General features: G+C 52.7%; 1 protein-coding gene across 3 annotated transcripts in view; it reads left to right on the plus strand.

Annotated features, from left to right (window-relative positions):
* The first annotated feature begins 2,929 nt into the window (after nucleotides 1-2,929).
* calb2a (calbindin 2a) overlaps nucleotides 2,930-15,460 on the plus strand; it is an 87,318-nt gene continuing 74,787 nt past the window's right edge. Inside the window, exons 1-2 of one of the 3 annotated variants that reach the window (XM_072279261.1) lie at nucleotides 2,930-3,092; nucleotides 3,644-3,720. In XM_072279261.1, the coding sequence (XP_072135362.1) occupies nucleotides 3,002-3,092; nucleotides 3,644-3,720 (168 nt within the window). In that variant the 5' untranslated portion in view covers nucleotides 2,930-3,001. The remainder of the gene's footprint in view (nucleotides 3,093-3,643; nucleotides 3,721-15,460) is intronic. The other 2 variants (XM_072279259.1, XM_072279260.1) reach the window with 2 other exon arrangements.

Consider the following 15,460-nt stretch of genomic DNA (forward strand, 5'->3'; position numbering starts at 1 on the left):
TGAGGCGACACTTCAGCTGAGAGTCTGTTGGGGTCATATATTGTGCTTGGTGCTCGCAGTGTGGTCTCCTGTATATTGGTGAGACCTGACGTATATTAGGAGAATGCTTCGCCATCACCAAGTCCACCAGAAAAAGTAGGTTCTCCCAGTGGCCACCCATTTTAATTGCACTTCTCATTCTGATATGTTGATCCACAACTTCTGCTGCTGTTGCAATGAGGCCACACTCACCTTATACTGTATTCCGTCGGCGTGGCCTCCAACCTGATGGCATGAACATTGATTTCGCAAACTTACGGTAATGGTCTCCCCTTCACCATTCCCCATCCGCTTTCCCCCCTCTCACCTTATCTCCTTGCCTGCCCATCGCCTCCCCCTTTTTCTTTCTTCCATGACCTTCAGCCTTCTCCTATTAGATTCCCCTTTTTCCAGCCTGTACCAACTTATGAGCTCTTCACTTCATCTCTCCCCCTTCTCCAGCCTGTATCAACTTCCGAGCTCTTCATTTCATCTCTCCCCCTTCTCCAGCCTGTACCAACTTCTGAGCTCTTCACTTCACCTCTCCCCCTTCCACTTTCACCCATCACCTTGTGTTTCTCTCTCCCCTCTCCTACCTTTTAAATCTACTCCTCAGCACTATTTCTCCCGTTTCGGTCCAAAACGTCAACCGTACTCTTTTCCATCAATGCTGCCTGGCCTGCTGAGTTCCTCCAGCATTTTGTGTGTTCCTTCAAAGTTCTTCCAAGAACTTTGGTTATCTCAGCCCTCTCTACCTCAATAGCAACAGCAGCATGTACACCGTTTCTTTCCTGAAGGTCATCATCAGCTCTTTTGTTTTCCTGATATTGAGGGAAAAGTTGTTGTCATAAGGATTTATGTTCTTTTGTTTGTGTTCTCTCTCTCTCTGTGACAAAGTGCGGTGCTGGGAGCAAGGGTGGACCCAAATGCAAGACACATCTTGTGAGGTTAACCTACATTAAGTTTATTGCTCGTTACAAGGAGAGCAAAGCAGAAGCAGGAATAGCGTACTGGACAAGGACTCAGGCCTTGGACTAGGCTGGGACAAGGGTCTGGGCTGGGGCTAAGGGTCTGGGCTGGGGCTAAGGGTCTGGGCTAGGACTCGGAATCATGAGCCTGCGGGGCCAGGAACTCTTCTTATTCTTTGGACAGACTTAGACACAGGACATAAAACACCGAGCCGGGAATCCTCCTTAGACACAGGACGGAGTCGGGACTCTACTTGTCACAGGGTCAGGACCCTTCCAGGGTATAGGGCCGGGACCCCTTTTAGACGCACGACAGGCATACGGAGACCACACAACGATGGACAGAACCATAACTGGGCTCAAGTGCGCTCCAAGCCGCGGCGAGTTCTTGACTCACCCCGGCGGGTTCACTTTGACTGACCCGTACTGACAAGGGAAGGCGGCTTGCTGGCAATTGCTCCGGGAGAGGACTAGGCTTGCTCCGGCCAGGTGACATTGGCTCGCAGTATCTTCGGTGACTTTGTTAACGCTCTCGCACCGAACGGCTGAAAGCCGCAGACTGCAAACTGCCGGTTCAGCCGAGAGTAAAGTGCCTCCAATCAAACAAAGTAGATTTAAAGTGAACCCGATCCGGACCATCCCTCTCATCTCATCTTCTCTCTCTCTCTCTCTCTCCCTCCCCCTCTTCCCCTCCTTCCCCCTCTCTCCCCCTCCCTCTCTCCCCCCCCTCTCTATCTCTATCCATCCCACTAACACATCACCCAGATGACCTCATTTACACCTTGGATTCATTTTACCAGAGGTTGTCCTTAAGACATGAGAGCATAAGTAGGCCATTCAGCCCGTCGAGTCTGCTCTGTCATTCGATGACAGCTGATTCATTATCCCTCTCAACCTGATTCTGCCTTCTGCCCATAACCTTTGACGCGCTGACATGTGAGTTGTTTCTATCCACGGTGCCCGATCCAGTACACCCTCAGCCCGGCAAAGGTGCCTGGGCCAGACGCAATCTCTACCTCCCCGTTCTCCCTCCTCTGGGAAAAGGGCGATCTGCCAGAGGTCCATCGCCCAGGTGAAAAAGTTGCCCCTCAGGTTCCCATTAAATATTTCCCCTCTCACCTTAAATGTATGTCCTCTAGTTCCCCAACCCTGGGAAAAAAACTGCACATTCAACCTGCTTACGGCCCTTGTGATGTCTACGTCTCGATAAGATCGCGGCTCATTCCCCTGTGCTCCAAAGAGAAGGGTCCCGAACCGCTCAGCCCCTCTCCAGTCCCATCTTGTCCCATCCTCTGCACTCTTTAAGCTTAATGGCATCGTTCCTAGAGCCCAGAGACTAAAACTCAATATAATATTCCCAATCAACGCGGACCCAGTGCTGGAGGACCTCGGCCGGTCGGGCAGCATCAATGGAAATGAATGGACAGTGGACGTTTCGAGCTGTTACAATCCTGTCTCACCCACATCTTGTACATCTCACCTTCTGTACTCAAAGCACTGAGCAATGAAGGTCAAGAGTGGCACTCTGCCTGTGTCACTGCTTTCTGGGAACGGTGCGCCGGAATTCGCGGTCTCCCTGTTCTACAATACCGCTTACCGTTTACCGTGGAAGGTCCGAAAAGCAACATCTCGCACTTACCCGAATTAAACTCAATCACCATTCTTCGGCCTGCTTACTCGGCTGATCGAGATCCCTAATCAGCACACCATCTCTTTCAGAGTCTTGTACAAACTTGCTGGCCAAGTGACTAGGGAGCCGGTTAGTTTACTGATCTGTCTTGGAGAGGAGGTCGTGGCAGAAGGACACGGGGCAGTGTGTCCAGCTGGGTACCTTTCTCCAGCGCATCTCACACCGGGGAGCCGACGGCGAGAGAGTACGGCCCGACAAGTCCCAGGGCGCGGCGACCCCTGCAGTCCGGCCGCCGAACTGCGGCAGCGAGGCGAGGGGATAAAAGGGCTGAGCGCGGACGCAGGTAGAAGGCAGTTAGTTCAAAGCGGGGTCCGGGCGCGACGGCATGGCTGAGGAGCAACTGCCGCCTTACCTCAACCTGGCCGAGCTCACCGCCTCCCAGTTCCTGGAAGTCTGGAAACATTACGATGCAGACGGTGAGACTTTTTAAATCTTTTAAAGGCAAAATGTATTATTTTGCAATAGGTAATGTTGTATGAAATAATGCCCTAAAGAAGGGATGTCTGTTCACTTTTGATACCGTTCAGAGCGGCCGCGGGGGTTGCGATCAGTGGGTTTGGCGCAGTGGGCAGCGTGTGAACTCGGTCCCCGGGCGCACGCCGCTGCGCTCTGCGTCCGGGCGGCGGGCACCGGCTTCTCGCCCTGTGCGAAAGGGTCGCTCGCAGACAGGCGCACTTTTTAGACAAAATAGGCAAATTGCTAATGTTTAATTAAAGATAAGTTCATGAAAAGTAAGGCGGATGAGGGTGAGGATAGGGTCCCTGGAGAAGCCCCCGCTCTAGAACAGGGGAGAAGTGGCTGCTCACTCCGCCGACCCGTACCTGATTTTCGGCCGTTCTCCCCGCTGCCGTCCTGCCCAACGTTCCCCACCCCCCAGCCCGCCCGGGAGCGAAGGGGACCTGGCCCCGCGCGGTCTCCGTGTCTCGGACTCGTTCTAACGGCGGCGTCTCTCCCGTTGTGTGCGCAGGGAACGGTTACATCGAAGGCAAGGAGCTGGAGAATTTCATCAGGGAGCTACAGCGAGTGAGGAAAGGGGCGTGCGTGGTGAGTCCGTAACCCAGGGAGCGGTCTGACGTGGGGAGTCCGTAACTGGAACTGTCCGTACCCCGGCCCGGCATGTGGCGCGCTCCGTGCCCCGGGGGCCGAAGTCCTGAGGCGGCTGTGCCCGGCAGCTCTCCCACAGCCGCGGATCTCGCACGGGGAGCTGCTGTTTCAAAGATGATGGATTGATGCAGCGGAGCGGGGAGGGGAACTGTCCCGGGGTGATGGGGGGGGGGCGCTGTGCCGCTCTCCACGGGGTGGCGAGGACATGTGAGGAGAAGGCGAGCGGAGTACGGGAAGGGAACATGAGTGAGCCCGGGATATAAAAGAAAATCAGCGGGAACGGATGGAAAAATCACCGGGGGGGGGGATAAATAGGATGGAGGCAAATGAAATTGTTCGGGGGGGGCTGGGGAAGAATCGGAGGTAGGGGGATGATGGCGAGAGGGTGACAGGCAGAGAGCGGAAAGGGAAAAAGGAGAAAAAGGTAAAGGGAGCTCGAGCGTGGAGATGCGAGACAGAGACCCGACAGGGGAGGGGGGGTGGAGAGACAGAGACCAGACGGGGGAGGGGGGGATAGAGAGACAGAGACCCGACAGGGGAGTGGGGGGATGGAGAGACAGAGACCAGACGGGGGAGGGGGGGATGGAGAGACAGAGACCCGACAGGGGAGTGGGGGGATGGAGAGACAGAGACCAGACGGGGGAGGGGGGATGGAGAGACAGAGATCCGACAGGGGAGTGGGGGGATGGAGAGACAGAGACCAGACGGAGGAGGGGAGGATGGAGAGACAGAGACCCGACAGGGGAGTGGGGGGATGGAGAGACAGAGACCAGACGGGGGAGGGGGGGATGGAGAGACAGAGACCCGACAGGGGAGTGGGGGAATGGAGAGACAGAGACCAGACGGGAGAAGGGGAGATGGGAGGCAGAGATCAGACAGGGGAGGGGGGGATGGAGAGACAGAGACCAGACGGGGGAAGGGGAGATGGAAGACAGAGATCAGACAGGGGAGGGGGAGATGGCAAGATGGAGACCAGACAGGGGAAGGGGAGATGGAGAGACAGAGATCAGACTGGGGAGTGGGGGATGGAGAGGGAGAGACAGAGACCAGACTGGGGAGTGGGAAGGAGGAGAGACGGAGCCCAGACTGGGGAGGGGTAGAGATGGAGACCAGACAGGGGAGTGGGGAGGGGGAGAGACCAGACAGGGGAGTGGGGAGAAGAAGAAACAGAGACCAGACAGGGGAAGGGGAGATGGAGAGACAGAGATCAGACAGGGGAAGGGGAGATGGAGAGACAGAGATCAGACAGAGGAAGGGGAGATGGAGAGATGGAGACCAGACAGGGGAGTGGGGAGATGGAGGAGGAGAGATGGAGATCAAACAGGGGAGTGGGGAGGGGGAGAGACCAGACTGGGGAGTGAGAAGAGGAGAGACAAAGACCCGACTGGGGAGGGGGGAAAGACAGAGACAAGATGGGGGAGGGGCAGGGGGAAAGACAGAGACCAGACTGTGAAGGGGATGGAGGGGGAGGGGGAGAGACGGAGACCAGACAGGGGAGTGGGGAGGGGGAGAGACGGAGACCAGACTGGGGAGTGAGGAGGGGGAGAGACGGAGACCAGACTGGGGAGTGGGGAGGGGGAGAGACAGAGACCAGATGGGGGAGGGGGAGAGACCAGACTGTGAAGGGCTTGGAGGGGGAGGGGAGAGACGGAGACCAGACAGGGGAGTGGGGAGGGGGAGAGACAGAGACCAGATGGAGGAGGGGGAGAGACAGAGACCAGATGGGGGAGGGGGAGAGACAGAGACCAGACTGTGAAGGGGATGGAGGGGGAGGGGAGAGACGGAGTCCAGACAGGGGAGTGGGGAGAGATGGAGACCAGACGGGAGTGGGGGATGGAGGAGGGGAATTCAAACCCACAGGGAGGGTTAGTGAGGGAGAGTGGAGCCGTAATTAAATGGGAGGGTCCCTACTCCTATGGAGAAGGTCAGGGGCCCTCCCCATTTCACCACCAGCCTCACTGTCCTCAGGTGTGACCAACCCCTCCACCATGACCCTGAAGGGAATTACTGAGGGCACTGCACAGGTAAAATGCAGGAGGAACATCATCCTCAAACTTCTGGGGAAACAGGCAGAAGGGAATGTAACATTTTGTGTTCCATCCACCCGAAGTCTGTGTGTGTGGGCACCTGTAGAGGGTCCCCATTCCAGGAGAGGTGCTGGACTGTCGGCAACTTCCCTCTCCAAAGCCAATTCAGTCTCTCTCACTGCCTTGCCCAACACCACCCAAAGGTGTACCCTGAAACAGCTGTGCTGCCTCACCCCAGAGCCCCACCAGGTGCAGAGAATGGGGGACAGGAGGATAGGTCCCAAGGGAAGGCCTCTTTGCTCTTTACCACCCCTCAGAGCAGGGGAGTGTGGGGACAGGGCAGGTTTACAGACGGAGCATTAGTGAGAGTGGAGAGACAGTGATGAAGAGGGCCAGTTACAGGCAGCCACGGACAGCAGGATACAGGCATCTCTCCCTCCCTCTCTCCCTCTCTCTCCCTCTCTCTCTGTCTCTCTCCCTCTCTCTGCCTCTCCCTCTCTGTCTCTCTCCCTCTCTCTGTCTCTCTCTCTGCCTCTCTCTCTCTGCGATGGCTCGTAAGTCTCTTTCAGACTTTCGCCCTGACGTTTCCTCCTCTCACATTAAATGCATGTCCTCTAGTTTTTGACTTTTCTACCCTGGGGAAAAGTTCTACCCTATCTAAGCCTCTGATAATGATAAAGATCTCGAAACGTGGGATGTGTTAGTGGATATGAAGTGCCCAGTGTTCTCAGGTACCAGTGACAGTTAAAGAGTCCTCATTGTTCTCTGCCTTGGGTCAGACATGAACCAGCATCTAAGGAGATGGTTTGGACCTGAAGAATTTGGTGCCAGACCGTGCTTATGGCTCCCCGAGGGGGTCTCGTGTAGTCTTGGGTGGAATGCTCACAGAACCCACAAGGGGATTACAGGCACCAGTGGCCTGTCCCGTGTCTGTTCTCCGGGGTGGAGAGAGGTCACACAATTCATCTCCTCTCTTTTCCTCGCTGATTACAGGTTGCTCTGATCTTCCAGAAGGGTTGTGCTCTCGGAGGGGGTGTGAGCTGACAGATTCTGCTCGTTGGTGGGAGTGAGGCTCCCGGCAGGGTTGTCCCCCCCCTTATCCGTGGGCGTGACTCAACATGAGACCGGTCCCCCCCCCCCCTCCATCTCCACCTCATCACTGAGATGTGGGGATGGAATCAGGCCCCGGTGGTGGGGTAGAGGGGGGGTTTCTGCCAGTATTCCGTGGCCACACCATGCCCTGTGCATTAGTGGGTTTACAGTCGGGGAGCTGATTTATCTGAGGGTAAGTGTTTGCAGGTTGTGTCTGCATCGGCTCGGCTACGCACAGTTGGCAGAGGCGTGTAGTGAGCTGGCAGACTGGCTGGGCTGCATTGACCTTGGAGGAAGCACAGTGCAGAATGTCACCGAGGCTCACAGCCTTCAATCACAAGCACAGAATGACTGATGTCCACTGCACTGCAGTCAGCAGCGAGTGACAGGCCAGAAATTAATTTAAAAACCTATTTGTCTTTTAGCCTGCTGGGGTGCTAATGTGGGTCATTTTTCCTGCATAATATCTCCACATCACTCAGCAGGATCAATGGTATTGAGAGGAGATCTATCTTCACCGCGGGGAGGCGAATCTGTCAAATCTGTACTCTGTGATGGCTCAGTTCCTGAACACGTTTAGGGCAGATGTCCACGGATCTGCAGGTATTAAAGGAATCGAGGGAAGTGGGGTCAGGGCATGTGATTTCTTCTCCCATCCTGACTTAATGTGCTGCCCCACTGTGACTTTGTCCCTCTGGTCCCAATGGAGACGGTGACCCTCTAGTTCCGATTCTCTGCTGTGTCTAGAGTAATCGTCATCTATCCTCTCACCACTTCCCCCACCCCCATACCTTAGTAATGTCACTACCTGTAGCCAAATAATACCCAGCTCATCCACACTGTTTACAGTATCCCTCTCAGCCTCTCTGGTATGAAGTCAAAAAGCCAAGGTTAAGCCAAAACTCCAGTAAATTGGAAAACCAAAGCCATTACTTCTGGCCTTTTGTCAAATTCCTTGCATCACCTACCGCCCATGCTGAATGTTCAATTTAGCTGAACTCTCTTCAGTGCAGATTAGCATAGTGGCTGTCTGATAATGGGGTCAACAAACTCATTTGTAAGGCCAGTGATGTTGTGGGGATGGAACTGGACTCTCTGACGGTGGTGTCTGAAAAGAGGATGCTGTCCAAGTTGCATGCCATCTTGGACAATGTCTCCCATCCACTACATAATGTACTGGGTGGGCACAGGAGTACATTCAGCCAGAGACTCATTCCACCGAAATGCAGCACAGAGCGTCATAAGAAGTCATTCCTGCCTGTGGCCATCAAACTTTACAACTCCTCCCTTGGAGGGTCAGACACCCTGAGCCAATAGGCTGGTCCTAGACATTTCCATCTGGCATAATTTACATATTATTATTTAATTATTTATGTTTTTATATTGCTATATTTATACTCTATTCTTGGTTGGTGCAACTGTAACAAAACCCAGTTTCCCTCGGGATCAATGAAGTATGTCTATGTCTATGTCTATTGTTATACAGAGGCAGTGATGAGGGTTTTGCCAGTTAGTTCAAGAATCAAATGGTTGAAGGGAAGTGGATATTCTTGATGGTGCTGATGTGGGACGTTAGGGTTCTGTACCCCCTAACTGACCGTAGCTGTGAGAATAGGGCATGGGATTTTTGATGATAGCTGTTACCTTCTTGGGGCAGTGGGTTGTGTAGACGGGACTGACGGTGAGGAGAGATGTGTCTACAATGGAACTGGCTGAGACTACAACCCTGTGCAGGGGCAACTCCACACCAGTCAGCACACCCCTCTCTGTTCATCCCCAAGAGTCTTCAGTAACACACCAAATCTCCTCATCTGAATCTGCTTTATTATCTCTAAGTAAGTTGTTTTCTGGCAGCACTACAGAGCAGACAAAAATTTACTGTCAGGTACAATATAACAAGAGTTAAAGAGAATCTGAATCGGAACCTGGTTTATCATGACTGACATCTGTCATGAAGTTTGTTGTTCTGCGGCTGCAGGACAGTGTAATACACAAAAACTGAGTTACAACAAGAAATATAAAATTAAATAAATAAATAATGCAAAAAGCGAGCAAAATCACAAAAATTGTGCTCAGGGGTTCACGGAGCATGAAGAAATCTGATGGCAGAAGGTAAGCTGTTCCTAAAATGTCAAGTGTGTGTCTTCAGGCTCCTGTACCTCCTTTCTGATGGTAGGAACGAGAAGCGGCCATTCCCTGAGAGTGAGATTCCTCAAAGGTAGATACCGCCTTCTTCAGCCACTGTCTCTTGAAGATGTCCTTGATACTGGGGAGAGACGTGTCTGTGACAGTCGGGGGTGACGTGTCTGTGACGGTGGGGAGTGACGTGTCTGTGACAATGGGGACGGACGTGTCTGTGACACTGGGGAGTGACGTGTCTGTGACACCGGGGAGTGACGTGTCTGTGACACCGGGGAGGGACGTGTCTGTGACGGTGTCTGTGACGGTGGGGAGTGACGTGTCTGTGACGATGGGGAGGGACAAGTCTGTGACACCGGGGAGTGACGTGTCTGTGACGATGGGGAGGGACGAGTCTGTGACGGTGGGGAGTGACGTGTCTGTGACACCGGGGAGGGACGTGTCTGTGACGGTGGGGAGTGACGTGTCTGTGACATTGGGAGGTGACGTGTCTGTGACGGTGGGGAGTGACGTGTCTGTGACGATAGGGACGGACGTGTCTGTGACGTTGGGGAGTGACGTGTCTGTGACACCGGGGAGGGACGTGTCTGTGACGGTGGGGAGTGACGTGTCTGTGACACTGGGGGGGGAGGGACGTGTCTGTGACGGTGGGGAGATGTGTCTGTGACGGTGGGGAGTGACATGTCTGTGACACTGGGGAGGGACGTGTCTGTGACAGCGGGGAGACGTGTCTGTGACACTGGGGGGGAGGGACGTGTCTGTGACGGTGGGAAGATGTGTCTGTGACGGTGGGGAGATGTGTCTGTGACGGTGGGGAGTGACGTGTCTGACACTGGGGAGTGACATTTCTGTGACGATGGGGACGGACGTGTCTGTGACACTGGGGAGTGACGTGTCTGTGACACCAGGGTGTGACGTGTCTGTGACGGTGGGGAGTGACGTGTCTGTGACATTGGGGAGTGACGTGTCTTGACGGTGGGGACGGACGTGTCTGTGACGTTGGGGAGTGACATGTCTGTGACACCGGGGAGGGACGTGTCTGTGACGTTGGGGAGTGACGTGTCTGTGACACCGGGGAGGGACGTGTCTGTGACGTTGGGGAGTGACGTGTCTGTGACACCGGGGAGGGACGTGTCTGTGACGTTAGGGACGGACGTGTCTGTGACGGTGGGGAGTGACATGTCTGTGACACTGGGGGTGGAGGGACGTGTCTGTGACGGTGGGGAGATGTGTCTGTGACGGTGGGGAGTGACGTGTCTGTGACACTGGTGGGGGGACGTGTCTGTGATGGTGGGGAGTGACATGTCTGTGACGATGGGGACGGACGTGTCTGTGACACTGGGGAGGGACGTGTCTGTGACAGCGGGGAGACGTGTCTGTGACACTGGGGGGAGGGACGTGTCTGTGACGGTGGGAAGATGTGTCTGGACGGTGGGGGGACGTGTCTGACACTGGGGAGTGACATTTCTGTGACGATGGGGACGGACGTGTCTGTGACAGTGGGGAGTGACGTGTCTGTGACATTGGAGGGTGACGTGTCTGTGACACCAGGGTGTGACGTGTCTGTGACAGTGGGGAAGGACGTGTCTATGACACTGGAGTGACGTGTCTGTGACATTGGAGGGTGACGTGTCTGTGACGGTGGGGAGTGACGTGTCTGTGACAGTGGGGAAGGACGTGTCTATGACACTGGGAGTGACGTGTCTGTGACATTGGGGAGTGACGTGTCTTGACGGTGGGGACGGACGTGTCTGTGACGGTGGGGAGTGACGTGTCTGTGACACCGGGGAGGGACGTGTCTGTGATGGTGGGGAGTGACATGTCTGTGACACTGGGGGGGGAGGGACGTGTCTGTGACGGTGGGGAGATGTGTCTGTGACGGTGGGGGGACGTGTCTGTGATGGTGGGGAGTGACATGTCTGTGACGATGGGGACGGACGTGTCTGTGACACTGGGGAGTGACGTGTCTGTGACATTGGGGGGGGTGACGTGTCTGTGACGGTGGGGAGTGACATGTCTGTGACGGTGGGGACGGACGTGTCTGTGACACCGGGGAGTGACGTGTCTGTGATGGTGGGGACGGACGTGTCTGTGACACTGGGGGGGGGGGGGGACGTGTCTGTGATGGAACAGTCCAGTTCCACAACAGTCTGCAACCTGTTACAGTCCTGTGCATTGGAGCTTGCACCCCTGGCTATGAGACGTCAGAACGCTGTCCACCGTACATCTGTAGAAAGTTGCCCTGTCTCCTCAGACTCCTGCTGGTGTGTGTTGCATCAACGTGTTGAGCCCAGGGTAGATCTGCTGAGAGAGTGACTCCCAGGGAGTTGAAGCTGATCATCCTGACAGCTGCATTAGGACTGGTGTGTGTCTCACTTCCCTCGCCGGTCCTTGGTGCAAGGTTGTTGTTATGACACCGCTCAACCAGCTGAACGATCTCTGTCCCATTCGCCTCTGCATCACTATCTGAGGTTCTGCCAACAGCAGTCGTGTCAACGGCAAATTCATGAATGGCACGTGGGCTGTGCCTCGCCGTGCAGTCATAGGTGCAGAGAGGGTAGAGCAGTGGCTGTGGCCTGCCTGTGTTGATTGTCATCGAGCTGATGTTAATTTCAATTCACACGGACTGCTCTCCCAGTGATGGAGTCAAGACTCCCATTTGCCGAGGGAGATGGTGAATCTCTATCATGGCCAATAAACTACGAAACGGTCACCAGAGTCGCTAACACGCCTTCGTCATGGGTTCCTTTTCTAACCGGGTCCTCCCATCAGTTTGCAATGGGCAAGATTAACATACCCCACTAATTATTCATCAGCCGTTCATCCTTTCTCTCTATCCTCCTGTACAAACTGCACATCCACCTCAATGGTGAGACCACTGACCCTGACAAGCCAGCAACCCCTCTACCAGAGATGTGGGTTAACTGACCCTCCCTGGGAGCAGTACCGACAACCTCTGTATCCCAAAGGTGAGGAACCCCTTGAATCGTATTTACTGAGTGTTCTCTCCCTGAGACCACATGGGCCTCCCAGGTGCTCTGCTCTCCTTCCACGACCCAGAGACATACGGGTCTGTGGGTTAGCTGTCCCTTGTGTGTAGGTGAGGGTCAAATCTAGGGGAAGTTCGAACATAGAACATTACAGCACAGTAAGGCCACAATGTTGTATTGACCTTTTAATCTACAGTAAGATCAACCTTCCCTCCACACTGCACTCCATATTTCTATCGTCCATGAGCCTATCTAACGTGTCCCCAATGTATCTGACTCTACCAACACCCCCGGCAGGACGTTTTGCGCACTAACCACTCGCAGTATAAAAAGACTAGCCTCTGTCATTCCCCCTACACTTTACTCCCATCAACTTAAAATTATGCACACTTATTAACTATTTCCACCCTGGGGAAGAGTCTCTGGCTACCCACGCGATCTATAACTCTTATCTTGTACATGGTGGGTGCATGGACTGAGCTGCCAGAGGAACCAGTGGGAGGAGTGTGTGGCTGATGTCCAGCTGGAGAAAGAGACGACGACTAGATAGATCAGGAGGGGAAAGAGAAGGGATGAAGGGAGCAGTTACCAGGCAGTGTATAGTGTAGTGTTTATTCACCAGGTTGTAAACTTCCCAGCCGGAATAGGAGGTGCAGTTTCTCTACTCTGCATTTAGCCTCAATTTGACAATAGAAAAGACCAATTCTGCCACCTCTTTCTACTGGCTGTCTCCTGTCTATTCTTCAGGTGAGGATCCTACCCGAAACGTCTACCGTCCATTTCACTCCACAGGTGCTGCCTGGCCTGCTGAGTTCCTCCAGCTTTTTGTGTGATGCTCCTAGTTCCAGCTTCTGCACCCTCCTGTACCTCCGAGGTGCAGAGGGTTCTGGCTCAAGATGTTGACACGAGACAAAGAGTTAACAAGCAGAAACCATGGATGCATAAGGAAAGCACCAGAATAAAATTAAGAAAAGCAAAGAGAACTACAGGGAAATAAATTCAAGAGATTCAAAGGTTGTTGGGAAAATAGAAAAAGAGCATGAGGTTCACAAAAATAATTCTGGGAATGAAAGGCTTATCGTATGAAGAGCATTTGATGGCTCTGGGCCGGTACTCACTGGAATTTGGAAGAATGAGCGGGGGGGATCTCATTGAAGTGTATCAAATGTTGAAAGCTCTAGTTACAGTGGACATAGAGAGGATGTTTCCTATATTAGGGGAATCTAGGATCAGAGGACACAACCTCAGATTAGAGGGACATCCATTTAGAACAGACATGAGCAGGGACTTTAGTGAGAGGGTGGTGACTCTGTGCAGTTCGTTGCCACAGGCAACTGTAAAGGCCAAGTCTTCAGGTGTACTTGAGATGAAGGTTGATAGATTCATGATAACTCAGGGCATGAAAGGTTACGAGGAGAAGGCAGGAGAAAAAGGTTCAGAGGAGTGGACTCGATAGGCCTAATTCTGTCTTGTATCTTAGGGTCCTGTGGTAATTAATGGAAGTGGGGCAATTTGTCTTCAAAAGGAAACCTGGAGGGGTGGGGTGGGGGGGTCATAAATAAGCTCACTGGGACTTCCGTCTTCACAAAAGAGGATCATGGTGCTGATACTGTGTGAATATTGAATGGTTCAAATGTAGTAAAGGAAGAATTATTGAGGGGCTTATCATATTAAAAAGTGGATAAATCATAGTCCCTGATAAAGTCTTTCCAGGCTGTTAGAATTAACAAGGGAGCAGGTTGCACAGACTTGGACTTTGGTGCACTTTTGTCTAAAAAGGGATGGGTAAACCAAGAGGCTACAGGACAGTTTGTTCAGCTTTGGCTGTGGAGAGTTTATCGGAATCTTTTCTAAAGGAAAGTGAACCTTCATTTAGTAGGACACAGAGCAATCAAGAATGGCTAGTCTGGTAAAGGAAGGTCATCTCTAACCATTGAAGATGCTAACATGTTTTGAGGGGGTGACATTGGGAGCAGTGCTCCTGAGCCAGTCTATGTAGATGTTAACAGAGATGTCTAAATGACAGGCCGGTCATAAGCCGTCTCTATTTCCTGAGGAGACTGAGGTCCTCTAACATCTGTCGGACGATGCTGAGGACATTCTTCGAGTCTGTGGTGGCCAGTGCGATCATGTTTGCTGTTGTGTGCTGGGGCAGCAGGCTGAGGGTAGCAGACACCAACAGAGTCAACAAACTCATTCATAAGGCCAGTGATGTTGTGGGGATGGAACTGGACTCTCTGACGGTGGTGTCTGAAAAGAGGATGCTGTCTAAGTTGCATGCCATCTTGGACAATGTCTCCCATCCACTACATAATGTACTGGGTGGGCACAGGAGTACATTCAGCCAGAGACTCATTCCACCGAGATGCAGCACAGAGCGTCATAGGAAGTCATTCCTGCCTGTGGCCATCAAACTTTACAACTCCTCCCTTGGAGGGTCAGACACCCTGAGCCAATAGGCTGGTCCTGGACTTATTTCATAATTTCCAGGCATAATTTACTTATTACTATTTAACTATTTATGGTTATATTACTATTTATTATTTATGGTGCAACTGTAATGAAAACCAATTTCCCCCGGGATCAATAAAGTATGACTATGACTATAAAGTAAGATCCATTGGGTAGAAGTTGAGAATGTAGCTGGGATTATAAAGCTGAGCACCTTGTAGTCAGCATAAGAAAGATATGGAGAAGGTGATGTAAGTGTAATAGGTTACTGGTAATACAATTCAACCCCACCCCCAATATTAACTGGGATTGTGTTTGTTTGAAGGGTGCAGAGTGGGTGGAATTTTTAAAGTGCCTTCAGGAGATCTTCTCGAGTATTTCTGACATTGAGTTAGTGCAAAGGAACTAAAAGAGTGCAGGATATACAGTTGCATTGCCGTTACAGAGGAATACACCACACAAAGACTAAGTTGCAAGGGCCACAATGTGGGAGATTTGGAGGTCTGGAGTTCAGTCAACAGGGCTTTGTTCAGGCCAAGTTTCAATACATTTTTCAAAGAGGTAACAATGTGTATTAATGAGGCCGTGCCATGGGCTCCAGTAAGGTTTCATGTGGGAGAGTGCTGTACAACGTTCAAGTCTGTGAGATTGAAGCCAAGTTGACCAATTGGATCCAGAGGTCAGTGGCAATAGGCAGCAGAAGGTGGAGGCTTGTGTTTGTGACCTGTGTCAAACCACAGGGACGGCTGCAGGGACTTTTACTGTTTGTCACATACTTTGCTGACTTGGATGTGAATTTGTATGGGTGGACTTGAACAATGGAGCATAACCTGACTTGTTTCGTCACAGCCTGGTATGGAAATACCAAGGCCCAGGGACGGAAAAGCCTACAGAAAGTGGTGATACGGTCCAATCCATCGCAGACAAAGCCCTCCCCAGCACTCAGCACATTTACAAGGAATGCTGTCACAAGAGAACAGC

This window comes from Mobula birostris, chromosome 15, assembly GCF_030028105.1.
Source record: "Mobula birostris isolate sMobBir1 chromosome 15, sMobBir1.hap1, whole genome shotgun sequence".
In the NCBI taxonomy this organism is placed as follows: Eukaryota; Metazoa; Chordata; class Chondrichthyes; order Myliobatiformes; family Myliobatidae; genus Mobula; species Mobula birostris.